Source organism: Dermacentor andersoni, chromosome 11 (assembly GCF_023375885.2).
Source record: "Dermacentor andersoni chromosome 11, qqDerAnde1_hic_scaffold, whole genome shotgun sequence".
NCBI classification, from domain to species: domain Eukaryota; kingdom Metazoa; phylum Arthropoda; class Arachnida; order Ixodida; family Ixodidae; genus Dermacentor; species Dermacentor andersoni.
This window is the reverse complement of record NC_092824.1, coordinates 86,201,419-86,217,620: the sequence shown is the minus strand read 5'-3', so window position 1 is coordinate 86,217,620 and position 16,202 is coordinate 86,201,419. Positions and strand designations below refer to the sequence as shown.

The following is a 16,202-nucleotide window of genomic DNA, read 5'->3' as shown; positions in this document are numbered from 1 at the left end:
TGAACCGCACATTTCGTGTTCGGATTGATAGCGTCGTGTCTCGTCCATTTACTTGAGACTGGTGTACCACAAGGTGGAGTGCTGAACTGTACTCTATTTCTTTGCAAAAGTGAACTCTTTCCCTACTGTCATACTACATGCGTTTTATTCTGTATATGTGGATGACATCCAAATAGGTTGCAAATCATGTAATCTTAGTATCTGCGAGCAACAAGTGCAGCTTGGCTTGAATAAGTTGTCTAAGTGGGCAGATTAGAACGGTTTTAAATTAAACCCTAAAAAAAAGTATGTGTATTCTCTTCTCGAACAAGAGAGTTGTAATACTCGATCCTGTTATTGATCTTTATGGTGAACGGCTATCTGTGAGCCACGAACATAAATTTTTAGGCCTGATTTTAGATTCCAAATTAACTTTTATTGCACACTTGAAATATCTGAGAGCGAAGTGCCTGAAGACAACCAATCTACTGAAGCCCTTGTCCCGCACATCTTAGGGAAGTGACAGAAGATGCCTCTTGAGCTTGTACAAAAGTCTCATACGGTCATGCCTTGACTACGAAGCCATTGTCTATGACTCTGTCCTGCCTAGTGTTTTGAAGATGCTGGATTTCGTCCACCACTTGGTTATCCATCTTGGTACAGGTGCATTCAGGACTGGTCTCGTAAAAAGCGACCTTTGCACAGCCAGGCTGTTCTGTAACCACCCAGCCACTAGGCCTCCTCCGTCCCTCCGGTTGGGAGCAACGTCTGAAGAAACAGGCGTCTCTTTTTTAAAGAATGTCCTAATGTCTCCTACGTGGCTTCCACCGCCTTGGGAGTGGCAGGCTATCCAGTGTGACACCTCTCGCAGAAATATCAAAATGGGCACCTGAGGCACATATACATTCACATTTTCTTGAACTTCAGGGGAAATATTCCCGTGCTAAATTTTATACAGATGCTTCCAAGTTTCCTTTTGGTGTTGCTTACGCAGCTCTAGGACCATCGTTCTTAATTTCCGGTAAATTGAATCCATAAACATATGTTTCTGTGACGGAAGCATACGTGATACTTTCTACAGTGAAGCATATCAAGCAAACGAATCTCAATAGGACTATTGTGTTCACGCATTCATTGAATGTAGTCCGAGCCCTATCATCGTACTATGCTGCGTACTTGGCCACAGTGACATAAAATGCAATCAAGCTGTTGACGACAACAGTGCTTCAGTAGTTTTTAGTGGTACCGACACAAGCAGACCCATTCCAGCCACCGACATCAAACCATGCTTACGGCAGAAGCCGAAGAAGCACTGGCAGAAGCAGTAGGATCGAGGTATCCAATAAACTGCACTTGATAAAACCTATACCAGGGCACTCGATATCAGAGAAAACAGCACGATACAAGGTACTCGCTCTTACCTCTTGACGGGAAGCAATTCTCCGACTTGTAGTAAGTGTGGCAATAGCCTAACAGTTAGGTATTCATGTTCTTCTCCAATGCCTTGCTATAGAAGCAGAGAGGAAGAAGTTTTCCCCTTCTGCATGTCGTGAACACATCCCTCTGCACCCATAATTCTTTCTTAGTAATGAACCGCTTCTTAACTTCAAAACTGTTTTAAACTTTTGACCGAAACAAACATCCTGACAATTATTTTGCCAGGATATTTGTAGCACACGCCTATCTATCAGTGCTGGCCTCTAAGGGCACTCGTGGAGCACTTTTGCTGGTGTCACTGGTACGTTTTATTGCATCACATAGTCTAATGAAATTTTATTTGTCATAGACAAGCTAGTCATAGCCATTGTTTTATTAGCTACACATTTTTACACGATTTACAGTGACGGATTTGTAGGCATTTTACACCAGTGTTACTCCTACCATTAGCACTCAATTTTTTCCATTTCATTCAGAATTCATTGGCAACACGTCATCTTGTGTCATGGCACTCTTTGTTGGCTTCTTATGATATGGCACTCTTTGGTCATATGTGGCCCTTGCACCATTAAACACCACACATCATCTGTTTTTGCGGCATGGTTATAGAGCTTCTGAAAGCAGGTTGAGATATCGAAACTTTTCCTTTCACTAAAGCTTGCAGTAGGGATAAGATAACATGTATGTTTCATCCCAGTTATGTATTGTCTCAATCAATGTACTAGTTCTAGTGAACTCATTAGAATGTGATTTAGTAAAGTTTACATTGTTTGCCACATGAAAATAGTTAGATGTCAATTGTTTATCTACACATTCATACATGCACTTGGTATTGATTTGCTGAATCTACCCACAGCCTCACCGTGCACACTGTTTCATGTTATGCCTCATTATTTGTCCTTGTTGTCACGGATAGGGGCGAGAACCTGAAGCTGCAAACAAGCAGCTTTTAGTTCTTGTCCCAGCATTCATTTTTGTAACTGAATGAATGCCAAATACAGATTTATTTATTTATTTATTTGTCTGTCTGTCTGTTTGTTTGTTTGTTTATTTATTTATTTATGCACTGTCATGCTATCACACTATCATGTATCACTGACAGTTTCAGGCGTGCAATTTTCTTTTCTAAAAGAATGTTGTGGTAGTTGCCCGGGATAGCCAGCGGCAAGGACTAGCGTTTATGCATGTCTACACGTGGTAGGTGATTTCAGCAGAGTACAGTAAACTTAGCATGTTTCAAACTTGATCATATGCCTTCTTTGGCTCGTGGAGGTGCGAAGTCTGAAAATTATTACTTGCATATTTTTGCATCAAGCAGCTCAGGTGACATACCAAAGGACGAAGTACCTGTCCCACACAAAGCCATTGCATAAGAGGAAAGAGCCGAGAGCAGACATGGAGAGGCCACAGAGACGGAAAACTGCCAGCTTAGGTAAGGTTTAAGCTTGACCTAAGGAGCATTGATACCACAATGAGCGAGTGGACTTGCTGTGTAATTGGCCTCTAACCAGCCATAAAAAAACTTGAAAGCTTGAACTGGTTGGGTTTGATCCGTGTGTGGTTTTCTGGTACCAAAATGCTGATGGAGTTAGGAGAGAATTGCTAACATCACCACTGCTTTTAGCAGTCTTATTTGACAGCTGGTATGGCTGTTATGCTGTTTATATATGCTACTCCAAGTTCTTTTTTCTCGATAGTGTCATGGATTTTGCTTGTTTTCTTTTCTTTTATATATATTTATTTATGATTCTATGTAACTGGATAGTTGAAAGCCAGCATGTATCTGTTTGCTGCATCTGTTTCAGATGTGCTCAACATTGATGTCAAAGGGGGCGGCGTGACGCTGGAACACGGCTCTGAGGGAAGCGTTATCTCTCAAACGCTCGTGCGCTCAAAGCCAAAGCCAGGCCGGCATCAGCAGAATCCTTTCAAGCTGATCCCCTGCAGAAATTATGACGAGGGCCAGGTGATTGTTTTGCACGACTTGTTTGTGTTTTGGTTTGCTCTCTTAAGGGGGGACGCGAGTTTTACATCGCGAAAAATGGCAAAAAAATCGATTTTTTGAAAATAACATTTTAAGTTTCTATAACCCTTTTTCTATCTAATACCCAAATATCATCACTGTAAACCACCTAGAAGTGCTCTAAAAAATTCGTTTTATTAGCCAAGGTGGCGAAAAATCTCGCGGAAATCAAGAAAGAACAGCGTTTTTCACGCCACAATATCTCCGGAACGGCACGACCGAGCGCCGCCATCTTGGTCTCGTCGGAAAGCGCATTTCTCCGTCTTCAAATCTGCCGCTCAGCGATCTCCTCCATACAGAAACAAGCGCACAAAAAGCAAACGATTGAAGGTCGTGCCGGAGCCTGCGATTGGCCGCGCCCGCCACGTGACTCCAGCGCGGTTCGCCATTGGTCCGGCGCTCGCGTCGTCTGCTCGGCTCTTTGCACCTCGCGAGTTTCATGTCTCCACCCGCCGTAATCTCGACGTGTCAAAACGGGCGCTACGCGGACATCGCAGTAGCGTGGCCGATCCCTACGCTTGTGGACGTTTCAGACTCGCGGCTAAGCATTCCGAGCATCGGCGACGCGGACTTCGCGACCAAGATCCACGCGCGGAATCCTCGGACATGCGGCTAAGCCTTTCAGCACTCGGTGTTTCGAATTCGTGACAAATTCGTATCGCGCACGCAATCCTCGGAAACGCGGCGAAACATTTCGCGCATAGGGAGTCTCCGACTCGGCGATCATGCATATCGCGCGCGGACTTCTCGGACCGTCACCTAATCATTTTGTGCATCGGCGCCTCCGACTGCGCGAACAAGCGCATCGAGTGTCGACTCCTCGAGCCCGCGACTAGGAATTTCGCGCGTCGGCACGTAGGACTGCGCGAATGAGCGCGTCGAGTGTCGACTCCTCGAGCCCGCGACTAGGCATTTCGCGCGGCGGCACCTCGGACTGCACGAATAAGCGCATCGAGGGTCGACTCCTCGAGCCCGCGACTAGGCATTTCGCGCGTCGGCACCTTGAACTGCGCGACTAAGCACATCGCGCGTCGGCTCCTTGTATCTGTAGCTATGCATTTCGCACATCGGCACTTCGGACTCGCAACCAAGCACATTGCGCGTTCACTCTATTATCATATTGTCACGATAGCTCGTAACAATATCAATCATACCACCCCTTCATAAAGAGAACCTCATCATGAGCTCTGTTCACTAGGCCCCTTGGGCTGGCACACACCTGGCTGCAGAAGTGATCGAGGCATCATACAAAAGTAAAATTCTGGAAAGCATCTAGCAGCTGCATATCTATCACTGGCTCTCTGATCCTAAGTTCCACAGCCACTGTCAGGTGAAGATGACTTGGAAGGCTACTTACACTCAGAGCCTTCATTCAGTAACATGGTCAATTCTACCAAATGAAAAAAAAAAATGCCTCACTGATTGTAATGGAGACTGCTATCAATCAGGCAGCCTGCATGTACAACACGGGAACTATATTCATGCCCACACAGAGTTCTGCACTTCGGTTTGAAACCCAGACACCATGCACTTTGTAGAGCATGGTGCCTAATAGAGTTTCTTGTGCTAGTTCAGTGGCCAGTGTGCTATTATTTTGAGAGTGTGCAGTCACACATTTAGTATGGCCATTCTTACAAAACATAGAGCTTCAAAATGGTGCCATTTGTATTGCTGTAGATTCACTTCAGCAAAAGCTACATTTGTTTGAAACTTCAAATGCGTTTATTTCAGTTCGATGTTTTTGCACACTGTACTCCGCCTTACGGGTGTTTTTTCTGGGTTGTTTTTGGCCAAAAATGACAAGGGTAGTATCATTTTATTCGTATTGAAATGATCTGGGGGGTGATGCTATTTTTATTACTCTTGCACCATCATGAAAATTACATTCAGGTATAGTAATCGCTGCTAATTAGAAAAAAATTTTCATAATAAATGCAAGATTGTTTTCTTGTCCACAAAATGCTTCCAAATGAATAAAAATAGCATCACCCCCTACAGTAGGTCTTTAGCAATGGTGTCATGCATTTAGTTTTTGGTTTAGCAAGACGGAATCATCAAAAAGCCCCGTAACGAGTTTGAAATTAATTTGACTTCAGACCTCAATATTTTTTGAACTGCTACAGCTATCAAAAATCTGATTACAGATCTGAAATCAGCACGAAAAATTACCCCAGACAGTGGAGTTTACTAAAGATTCACCCGAAAATAAGAAAAAAATTTTTAAGACCCACTTCCCCCCTTAACTCTACACTATTACGTGGTAACATAACAAGGGAGAGGATCAGAGAATGCACTTACCAAGTGCACGAGAAACTTGAGGACACGGCTTTAAATCGCCATAGACATTAACATTCCCATTCTATCTGTCTAGGTGCTTAACGTTGTCCGCACCAACCCCTCTGTCACCTATCTAGCACATTTATTCCAAGGTATCAGCTTTCAGTCAGACACTGGAAATGAAGCAGTACATTCCCATAATCACCTGGTGCGCCGACCACAGTGACTTGGTAACCACCACTTTCTTGAATATTGCTAAATGATTAGTTTGCAGGATGAGACAAGAGTTTGTGGCCAATTTTCATATGGGACAAGGATATTTAAGCGCTTCTAGTGGTAAGATGTCATTCAGATGGTTGAATTTTTCCAGCACGGGGAGGTCATAATGAGTGACAACCCTGAAAAGTCTGTTATGGCCATTTACAATCAGCTTCGAATGGCAGACAAACATCAAGCTTCCTGTGCATAATTTTATTATGTGTCGTCATTAAGTTATGAATTAGCTTGAGCCCACAGTGCTTGCGCCATCGAGGAACATCTAATTGTGAGCTTCTGTGACCATGTCACCCTCAATGTGGTGTCCCAATTCCAAATATTGTATGGTGGGTGTCACTGAGAGAAGACTGACTAACAAACAGCCATTCAGTGATAAAATCTTCCAAAGCCTGCTATTGTGGAAGCACTGCCCAGCATTCAAGTGTGTAGATATTATCGAAGCTGAATTCAGTGTATAATTGAAACTGAAGATGGTTTTATTGAACAGTCTTTAGAAAAGCAGCAAACAAAACATTGAAAAATATTCTGAAAGCGTATACCAAATCTTGTCGGAAATATTGATGCTATTCCTAAAGTCGTTATGTCCTCAAATACCTTGCGTTCTCGGGAAAAAGTGCCAGGTCATTCATTCTTTTACCGCCATGTACGGCATAAATCAATAGGGACAAAAAGAACATCAACCAGGAAGGCAAACAAAAATGGACACGAAGAAGGGCGCACTGCCCACCCATTCTCCGGTGTATTGTGTATAGTGTATTTACCGTGAGCAAACACATTGTGTATTTTATCGTGAGCAAATTGGTTCATTGTGACTGCATGAACATGTGATTGGGAAACTAATCAAAAGGGATTCTCAAATAAGAATGTGGCGTCACATTTTCTTTAAGCTAAATGGTCACAATAGGGAAAAGGAGGGGGGGTCTGCTAATTCTCACGGGACCTGTGGGCGCCTCACTGGTTGGTGCACATCGTCTTTTCTAGCACGGCCGTTGCTTTGCACAGGTGTCAGCATGGCCGAGCATATATGCAGCCCTCGCACCCCATTTTAGAAGTAATCGGCCTACCTAACTGGAGGTTTTAGAAACTCCAACCGTATTGTAGAAACTTTTTATTCTCACCTTTCTGCCTCTTTACCTTGAGGGCTAAGCGGGATTGTCGGGCAAAAAACCACAGAGTTTCCTACAAAAATTACTGGACAGAACTTCAGCACTGTCATCGTTCGTCTACCATAATGCTGTCGTGTATAGTGCATGGAATTGTCTATTATTCATGCTTGTGGCTTCAAATGTCCTTGTGGCATTATATTTTTGTGCTTTTATATTACTAAACTTCCCAAGGAGCCATTGTTTTACACATGGCAGGACAATAAGTTTCTGTGCACATGCATAATCGCTAAGAATTCTTGCATTTATTACGCAGTGTTCTTTTTTTTTTTTTTTCGAAAGTGATGCTTTGCAATGTCGCAAGCTGTTTGAATCCAAAAGGACAAAGTTTAAGACAAATACATGTACTGCCCGTTATTCTCCATGCTGGCTGAACCAACATGAAGCTCCTGCAGACCTTAGTGCTGTTAGTGACAAAAGTTTTGTCAATAAAGTTTCAACTTCTCTCTCTCTCTCTCCCCAGGAGCCATTCAGCATTGAGGTGTCAGTGACTGCCTTTTTGCGAATGGACATTCATGCGCACCTTCTGAACACTGAGGTGATTGGACTCTTGGGCGGCTACTATGACGAGCACAGGAACTGTCTGGTCGTCTCCACTGCAGAAGCTTGTGACTCAGTTAGCACGGACCTTGAGTGTGAGATGGACTCCGGTGAGTTTCGTCAAGGGGTGTTGGGCAGAGTTTCTAAATTGGACCAGTTACAAAAGCTCTGTTTTGAATGAACTCCTAGGCTAGTATTAAAACGAAGCTTTGTTTAGCCTATTCCCCCCCCCCCCCCTTCCCTTTCTTTGTGGCTGATAGCTGTGTGGCTGAGTACAACTGGGCCAATCCCAAAAGCAGTGTGAACAGAGGTGGCAGCCTTTAATGGGCCAACCTCAATACCAGTGCGCAATGGGCGTCCTTGCAAAGATTTTAATGTGATCTGTAACGTAGGCCCGTTCTAAGTATCACAGCTCCCGCACGTCTCACAGTAGCTAACCAATAAATGTCCCCAGCAGCATGCATTGGCTACCTTACTAAAAGCTATCATCATCATCATCATCATCCTTTAAGTCCTCTGCAGGACGAACGCCTCTCCCTGCAATCTCCAATTACTCCTGTCCTGCGCCAACTGATTCCAACTAGCGCCCGCAAATTTCCTAATTTCATCGCCCCACCTAGTCTTCTGCCGTCCTTGACTGTGCTTCCTTTCTCTTGGTACCCATTCTGTAACCCTAATGGTCCAACGGTTATCTAACCTGTGCATTACATGACCTGCTCAGTGCCATTTTTTATCTTAATGTCAATTAGAAAAATCGGCTATACCCGTTTGCTCTCTGATCCACACCGCTGTCTCTTAACATTTTCCATAACATTCTTCGTTTCATTGCTCTTTGCGCGGTCCTCAACTTGGTCTCAAACTTCTTTGTCAATCTCCAAGTCTCTGCCCCATATGTCAGCACCGGTAAAATGCAGTCATTGTACACCTTCATTTTCAATGATAATGGTAAGCTTCCAGTCAGGCGCTGACAATGTCTGCCGTATGCAATCCAACCCCAGGAACTATCATTTTACTTTAACAATCATCTCTTTCTTTTTTTTTTTGTTACACTTCCCTTTATTTACAATGCTTAAAATAGGCGAACACCAATTAGACTCATGGCCATAGGCAGATAGCAGGTCTAAACTAGACTGTATAGCAACAGGCAACAAATTGTGTTTGCAAAGCGAACAGTGCATGAGAGATCACTTTTTGTTTCTACTTCGAAAAACAAAATGGATAAGCATGAAGTGTGAATCAGCATAAGGTAATGCATGAAAGGAAAACAAGAAAGGCACATCGCACCGTAACAACAGCATAAAGATGTGCATGATAATAAAGATTATGTCATGCATGCCAATTGCATATTTATTGTGAATAAAAAGATCTTTTAAAAAAATAACGCAATGATTTGTGGCCGGCTTTTTCAAATTTCTGGTTTACATAGGATATAGTGAACTGGCTTGGAGTTGCTTTATCATTTCTTTTGTCCTGTGTGCCCCTGTAACAACATTCATGTTGACTGTTGTTCTGGAGCATGCACACTTCTCCTCTCTACAGCCAGCTTCAGTTAATTTGCGCAGTTGCGGCCAATGGGCAGTCGGACCCTTCATGCATGCGATTTTTCGATGTTCAGAGTGCTGAACAACTCTGCTGCTAAAACACACATGCGGAGATTCAAGAAAATACAGCCAAATGAGTCAGCGGTGTTTTTGTGCATCTTGTTTAATTCGACCTGCCAGATAATTCGATCCATTTCGTCGGTCCCGTCAGGGTCAAATTAATGGAAGTCAGTTGTACTCTGTAAGGGAAGTTTTATGGTAGAGTCCCATTACGCACTGTGGTGTGTGACACTCCTTGGGTGCCATATTTTTTTTTTCGTTCTCTCCTTTCTTTTTTGATGAGCACAGTGTCTCAGACGCAAGCCATGGATTCCCTTCAGGAGCTAGGCTGTGACGTCGTTGGCTGGTACCACTCGCACCCGACATTCGTGCCGAACCCGTCGGTGCGGGATCTCACCACACAGCGCGACTACCAGGCTCTCTTCTCTAGCCAGGGTAGGCCCTTCGTGGCGGCCATCTTGAGCCCATTTTTGCAGTTGGACACAGCCATTCTGCCAGCCAAGGGGCTTGCCACCCGCACCAAGTGGTGGGTCGTGCGAGATAATGACGATACAAGCCGTGCAGGTGAGTAGAAGTGTGACTGGCTGTAGCTGCTGCTTAAGATAAACGTGCGAAACGATGACACACATGTAGAACGACACTCACAATGCACCTGTGTGTGTCGGCGTGGTACTTTGTGCGTGTCAGTCTGTATCTCCGTCATAGTTTTCTTGCCTTTTACCTAAAGATTCAAATCTGATATGTCAAAATTTTCATCCTAATGGTAATAGCTGAGCTGTGCGAACGGCTTCCTGGCAAGAACTCACTTAGTTTTCAACTTAACCAACTATTGGGTGAGTTTGTGATGCAAACACAATCATTACCACAATCATTTAACTGTCATATTTATCTGAGTTTATGCACCTCATTCTTCTTAGACAATGGTCCCGAAATTGGCCGCATATTACAGCCAGTTACGAAACAAAAACTGTATTTGTGGGCAGAGTGTCTGAGAGATATGTGACTTGGCGCTCTGCTTGCGAGTTCCACGCGCCGCGCACAACTGCAAAATTTGGCTGAGATGTTCACAGCAGCATTTGCTATCCACGGAGTGCATTTTTTCACCACACCTGAGCGGTGGTTCAGGAGTCCTTTTAAAGTAAAGGTTACTTTATGTGCTATGCCAGTAGTAGTAGTGCCACACCATGTGCTCCCTGAATTTCATAGCCTTGCATGTATTGCAGGAAGTATTCGAAAAGTGATTAGTCCTCACCTGGGCCATTATCTCATTCGTGATTGTTGGGGAGTCACCTTCGCAAGCTGTCCATATTGTAAAAACCATTCACCATTCTTTCACCTCATTTTCACTTTTGCGTGCACTGCACGTGGTAAGCATGCTTTAGGAGTGTTTTTTTGTGTGTGTGTTTGTTTCTCCCAGCTTTTTTTTTTTTTCCACGTTCAGCTGCAACGGAGAGAACGATGTCAATGACCAAGCGGTATTGCCGCTTGCGATTATTCAAAATTAGATCGCTTGAAAATTAAATCTGTCCGTCATGTAAGACAATGAATGGCTCATACCCCCTTAAGCAATGGCTCGTACCCCCGTAAACGTGTCCTCCCCATTACGACGACAGAAGAGAAGTTAAATACTATGCTGGAATGATGAGTGGCAATAGAGCCAGCTGTGGTAGAAGATGACGATGTCGAGCCATTGCTGATGATGATAGTTTTAGCGAAGTCCGACTACAATGGCACAGGGTCTGCATAAGCACCTTCGCTGTAAAAATGCATAATATTAGACGGCGTGAATTGCAATACAGGACAAACTGGTGTGCTCTATAGACAATGATAGAGTTATCTAAGAGTCATGACAGTGGACAATACGTGTGAATAAATTTCCATTCTGTAGAGGTAAACGCTGCAGGTTTTATATTTTTTTCAAATGGTGAAGATCGGAGGTATCTGACATATATATATAAAGAATTGGGTTCACGTCATAGTAGGATGCACATTGGTTTGCTTTGAACGAACAAAAACTGAGGGTGCATTAGAATCAGATAATCATGTTAAACCTTACTTAAACAATGATTGCTGTTCAATTTATTGGCTAGAAAGAAAGAAAATTAATTGAAAATGCAAAATTAGAGTGATATGATTGTAATCAGCTGCCCCAGGTTGATTAAGAGGTTTTGTGCAGCAGTACAAGGTATGAAAAGATGACAAAAACGAGCTGGAGAGCGAGAACAACAGAAAATAACAAAGTTCAAGCAGAGTAAGAACAGAGAAATCGGAAGAATGAGGTAACACATATAATTTACATAACTTTCATAACTTACATAAGTTTCACAACATTTGGTGTAACTAATTACGTGGCACAGTTGTGTAATTCGCACAAGTTTGCATAAACTAGTTACATAACCAAATTCTTCTGCTTTCTCTGCTCTGTAACCGGTTACATGTGTTTACATAGCGTGATTATGGTAGCGTAGTCACCATAGATGACTGAGGTGACGTTGCTGTTATAGACACCGACCAAGTTTATATTTCCGAGGTTACGTGAGGTGGAGTGGCTTTTACCTCCGGCTGTGGTGAATGATGGAAAGAAGAATGATGGGTGTAACATTAAGGGATAAGAAAAGAGCAGATTGGGTCATGGAACAAACGCGAGGTAATGACATCTTAGTTGAAATCAAGAAAAAGATATGGGCATGGGCAGGACATGTAATGAGGAGGGAAGATAACCGATGGTCATTAAGGGTTACGGACTGGATTCCAAGGGAAGGGAAGCGTAGCAGGGGGTGGCAGAAAGTTAGGTGTGCAGATGAGATTAAGAAGTTTGCAGGGATGACATGGCCACAATTAGTACATGACCGGGGTTGTTAGAGAAGTATGGGAGAGGCCTTTGCCCTGCAGTGGGTGTAACCAGGCTGATGATGATGTGGTGGATACGTGCACTACCTACTCGCATTCGTTTGAAAATTACTAGTTGCGCTGATCGCACAAACTGACCAGGAATATCGCTCTTCTTTTGTTGTTAGGAGCTGGCATCCCAACTCTTGTGCCTTATGCCTTCAGCGTGAAGCTCTTGAAGGCAGACCAGTCATTTGTCCAGGACGTCGCGGCGGTGATTCACCAGCTGGTCACCAGGGTGTCGTCCTGTCCTGCTCGGGTGGAGCTGTCCAAACCTTATCCCTGGCGTGCCTCACTTCGTTATTTAGACAAGGCAAGTTGTTGTCACTTTCCAGGTCATTGTGTACCCTATACTCTCGAGTGAAGGGCATTCGTGTATGGGCCGCTCCCCCATCTTGGCAGCCCAATATTTCGAAAAAAAAAGAATGCCAACAAAGAAGCAATCGCATTTGGCACATTGATGCCGCTCATGCACATCAACGAAGCTCTGCGCGCAGCGTGATTTCGTTTGCCGCCACTAGATGGAGAGAGCTGTGCTTTGGCATCTGACATCCAGTGCGCAGCCAGGGCTGGCTCCTCCGTATTCCTCTGGGGCAGCACGCAAGGTGCTGGCATCATCTTTTGTTTGTGAGATTAGTTTTCGTAGCCAGCTCCCTTAGCTCATCTGCCAGGTGCCAGGAATCTGCAATGGAGAGGAAGTGTTTGGTGTTGTACAGTGCTCACGGAATAAAACACGACAGTGAGCATTTAGCAGAACCCTGCATATGTGCAAAGTACTCAAGAGTACCATGTCATGTTGCTAGGAATCTGGTCACCGAAGGTGACGCGGACTCCGATCTAAGTGTACGTGCCAAAATTACGTCAATGTATCACGAACTGCAGCCAGTGTAAATGAAAGTATGTGCATTAGTTAGGCCTAAACTGACGCGTTTCATTCCGTGAGCACTGTACAATGCTGCATTTAAGCTTGGGGTTGTTGCGCACGTCGAGGAGCACGGTAAGCGAATAGCTGGCCGCAACTTCAGTGTCAACGGCAAGTACATACGTTGGTGGCTGAAGCAGAAAGAGCAGCTGGCGTCAACAAACAAATCAAGAAAAGCGTTCCGTGGGAAAGTGTGCAAGTTGCCGGAACTTGTTGCCTGAAAAGTTTGACCAAATTGCCCGGTTCCGTGTGAAATCGACCCCACCAAAATTATAAAGGTTGTTTCATTTTTATTTGAAACATTGCAGTGATTGCACCCAGTACAATTATTTTTATTAGGTTCTTTTTCCAAGTTTTCGAATGTGGCAAGCTTAGCCACCAAACACCTGAGCTGTATTGAAAAGCCAGCCTCTCAATTGCGAAGGTGAGTCTTCGCAAAACTAGTAACAGTGCTCCTTAGATTAACCGGAAAAAATGGTGGCATTAATGCTTATGAGTCTATCTACATTAATGGTCAACTCTAGTGGCCAATTCGGAGCACTTCCAGAGCAACATTCTTCCCTCTTATTGGGACACCGCTGTTCCAATGGCTTATTGGAAGCACGTGATGAGCTGCTATTGCTCCATAGAGCAGCTGAGACTGTTCAATGTTCTCACTACATTGGCAGAATGGACCAAAACTCCATGAACATGGTTAATTCTGGAAGCAATGCAAGTGAGCTAGTTTGTAGGAATACTCAGCTGGCTGTAGCCAAACGGGGAAGCAAGACAAGTGAAAGAATGAACAGGCCAGACCAAGGCTGCCTCTTCATTCACTAATCTTGCTTCACCATTTGTGCTACAACCAGTTATACTTCTGGAACTTGTTTAGCACATGGTCTCTCTCGCCTTGTACCAGCTTTCGTTCCAGTTGCAATTTTTAAGACATTTGCTTTATGCCAGCTAGTGTTGCTTGCCCACTTAGTCAATCAGCTGTTTTGCCTACTAGATGCATTATATTTTTCTAAATATGGTATTTCTGAGATGTCTTCCAATTTTATATGCAAATACAGCCGTGCCACTATTTAACAAATTATGGGATATAACAAGGTATATGTAACATGTTTATAGCTGATGTTAGCATGTAACAAATAGTACTATATGTGCTTATAGCAAATATTAGGCATAATGGAGGTATTCTTGTGTCGTATTCCACTTAAAAAGGTTGAACTGTAAGTATATTTGCAGTGAGCAAACATCATTATGTCCTTATACATTTTGTTGTCTACCTGTCCGGACGCCTTTGAAAACAAAGGACATTCTTTGTTTCTTCTTCTCCCTAATAGATGCTGGCCAGCCTCCAGTTTCACATAACAAACTCGGAAACTTCAGTGGAAGATGCTACTGAAATTTTGCAAGCCATTCACGCAGCCTTAACAGACACCTAGCAACTTCCATGTAGCATTCATATGCAGAGCATAAGCTAGCTTTTTGTTTCCCAGTAATACGAGAGCTGCATTGATCTTGATTGTCATCATCATTTCTGTCTTTAAGAAAATTAAGTGCAATGCAACCTCGTGGCTCAAACAAGTCCTCGATGTACTGCGCAAAATACATCGGAGGGTGTGAGCTTTTTTTAACAAGTCGTAGATAGTAGTCTTTCACTCCAGCATGAGCTTACCACGAAAGCAGGAATTAGATATGTAATCGTACTGTTTGGACTAGTTTTTTCATTTCTCGTTCTTTTTTTACTATGCCCTGCTTGAGTCTGAAAGTTTCGTCTCAGCAGTTCTTGACACTACTTCATGTACCATTACTTAATCCTTGAGCCATCAGACTTACTCCATTCAAAGGGTACAAACCCTTTCCTGCAAGCCTTTTCTTTTTTTTTCTTTGGTTCTTGTTTTACACAATGCATATATTGTTGCAAATGAAGCACCATTGGTTTGCTTTTTTTTACATCATTGTACTGAATCATTCATTCATTCATTCATTCATTCATTTAGTTGTATGATAAGCACTGGGGACTTCAACTTTGTGACCATTTGACAACTGCAAACTGCATGCAAATAATTGGTAAAATGCTTGTTTTTGCAAATGGCTGTCTGTGGAAAGGTGCCAAGCGGTAGTCATGGTGCTTATAGTGATTGTAGATATTAGCAGAACACAACAAGGAATACGTATTTGCAGCTGTTAACCAGCATTCAGCAGGTTTCCGTCACCATTGATTAATCTGGTACATTATAATTTTAGGGACGTCTCTTCCAGTTACAGCTGTGAAAGAGAATGAAAAGGTTACATTACAGCTCTACTTAAAGATTCTATAGATTCGGACAGCCACAACGTGATAACTGGTTGGTATATGTCTGGTTATGTCTGGTATATATATGCATATATGGCTGGTATATAGCTGGTTGGTATATGTCTGAAGAAACCGAGTAACAGCCATGATCTGGTAAAAATGAAAATAGTACTCCAACCTTTGCAGTTTCATGTTGTGGTTTTGCAGCATCTCGCTGGGTTTTCTTATTGGTTGTCTTGCTTTTGAGCATCACATAAAACTTAAAATCATTGTTGTCACTACAATTATTTTACTGTTGAAATGTATAATAAAGATATTGTCATGAGAGATTGACTTATTTCCCCGCTGCTTTTGCTCATATTGAAAAGTGAGCCTTGCATGCGCGCACAGTTTCACTGCAGAGACTGTTTACATACATTATGAGCACATTGTTTGCATATGCAGCACGATATATTGTCAATGGAGTACTCACTTAGCATTCTGCCATTATCACCGAGATGTGACATAAAGGTCCGCAAACAAATTGTGATGCACTGTGGTAGATTTGGACCCCCAGCACTAACCGGTGGCACAAGAAGCCCCAGCCAACGTGGTCAAATTATCACGTTTGGGTCACTGATCATTATACGTGTAGTTCACTCTGTTGCCCACTTCTTCCAAATAAAAGTGAAGGAATGTTCATATTATGTTGGCTCTATTACTGGCTTGGTGCTTCCATTAACAGTGGGAAGTACAGTAGACCTCAAGAAATGCTATTGAAGGAAATCACTTATTATACTTCATTATAATAAACCTCAACATGTTGTTTATAGGA

General features: G+C 43.2%; 1 protein-coding gene across 2 annotated transcripts in view; it reads left to right on the top strand.

Moving 5' to 3' along the window:
* Positions 1 to 15,715, top strand: part of LOC126518000 (histone H2A deubiquitinase MYSM1-like) — a 29,273-nt gene extending 13,558 nt beyond the window's left edge. The window contains exons 8-13 of one of the 2 annotated variants that reach the window (XM_050167841.3): positions 2,735 to 2,848; positions 3,222 to 3,382; positions 7,619 to 7,805; positions 9,585 to 9,860; positions 12,314 to 12,498; positions 14,433 to 15,715. In XM_050167841.3, the coding sequence (XP_050023798.1) occupies positions 2,735 to 2,848; positions 3,222 to 3,382; positions 7,619 to 7,805; positions 9,585 to 9,860; positions 12,314 to 12,498; positions 14,433 to 14,534 (1,025 nt within the window). In that variant the 3' untranslated portion in view covers positions 14,535 to 15,715. Of the gene's footprint in view, positions 1 to 2,731; positions 2,849 to 3,221; positions 3,383 to 7,618; positions 7,806 to 9,584; positions 9,861 to 12,313; positions 12,499 to 14,432 lie in introns of both variants that reach the window. The other variant, XM_050167840.3, reaches the window with a different exon arrangement.
* The last annotated feature ends 487 nt before the right edge of the window (positions 15,716 to 16,202 follow it).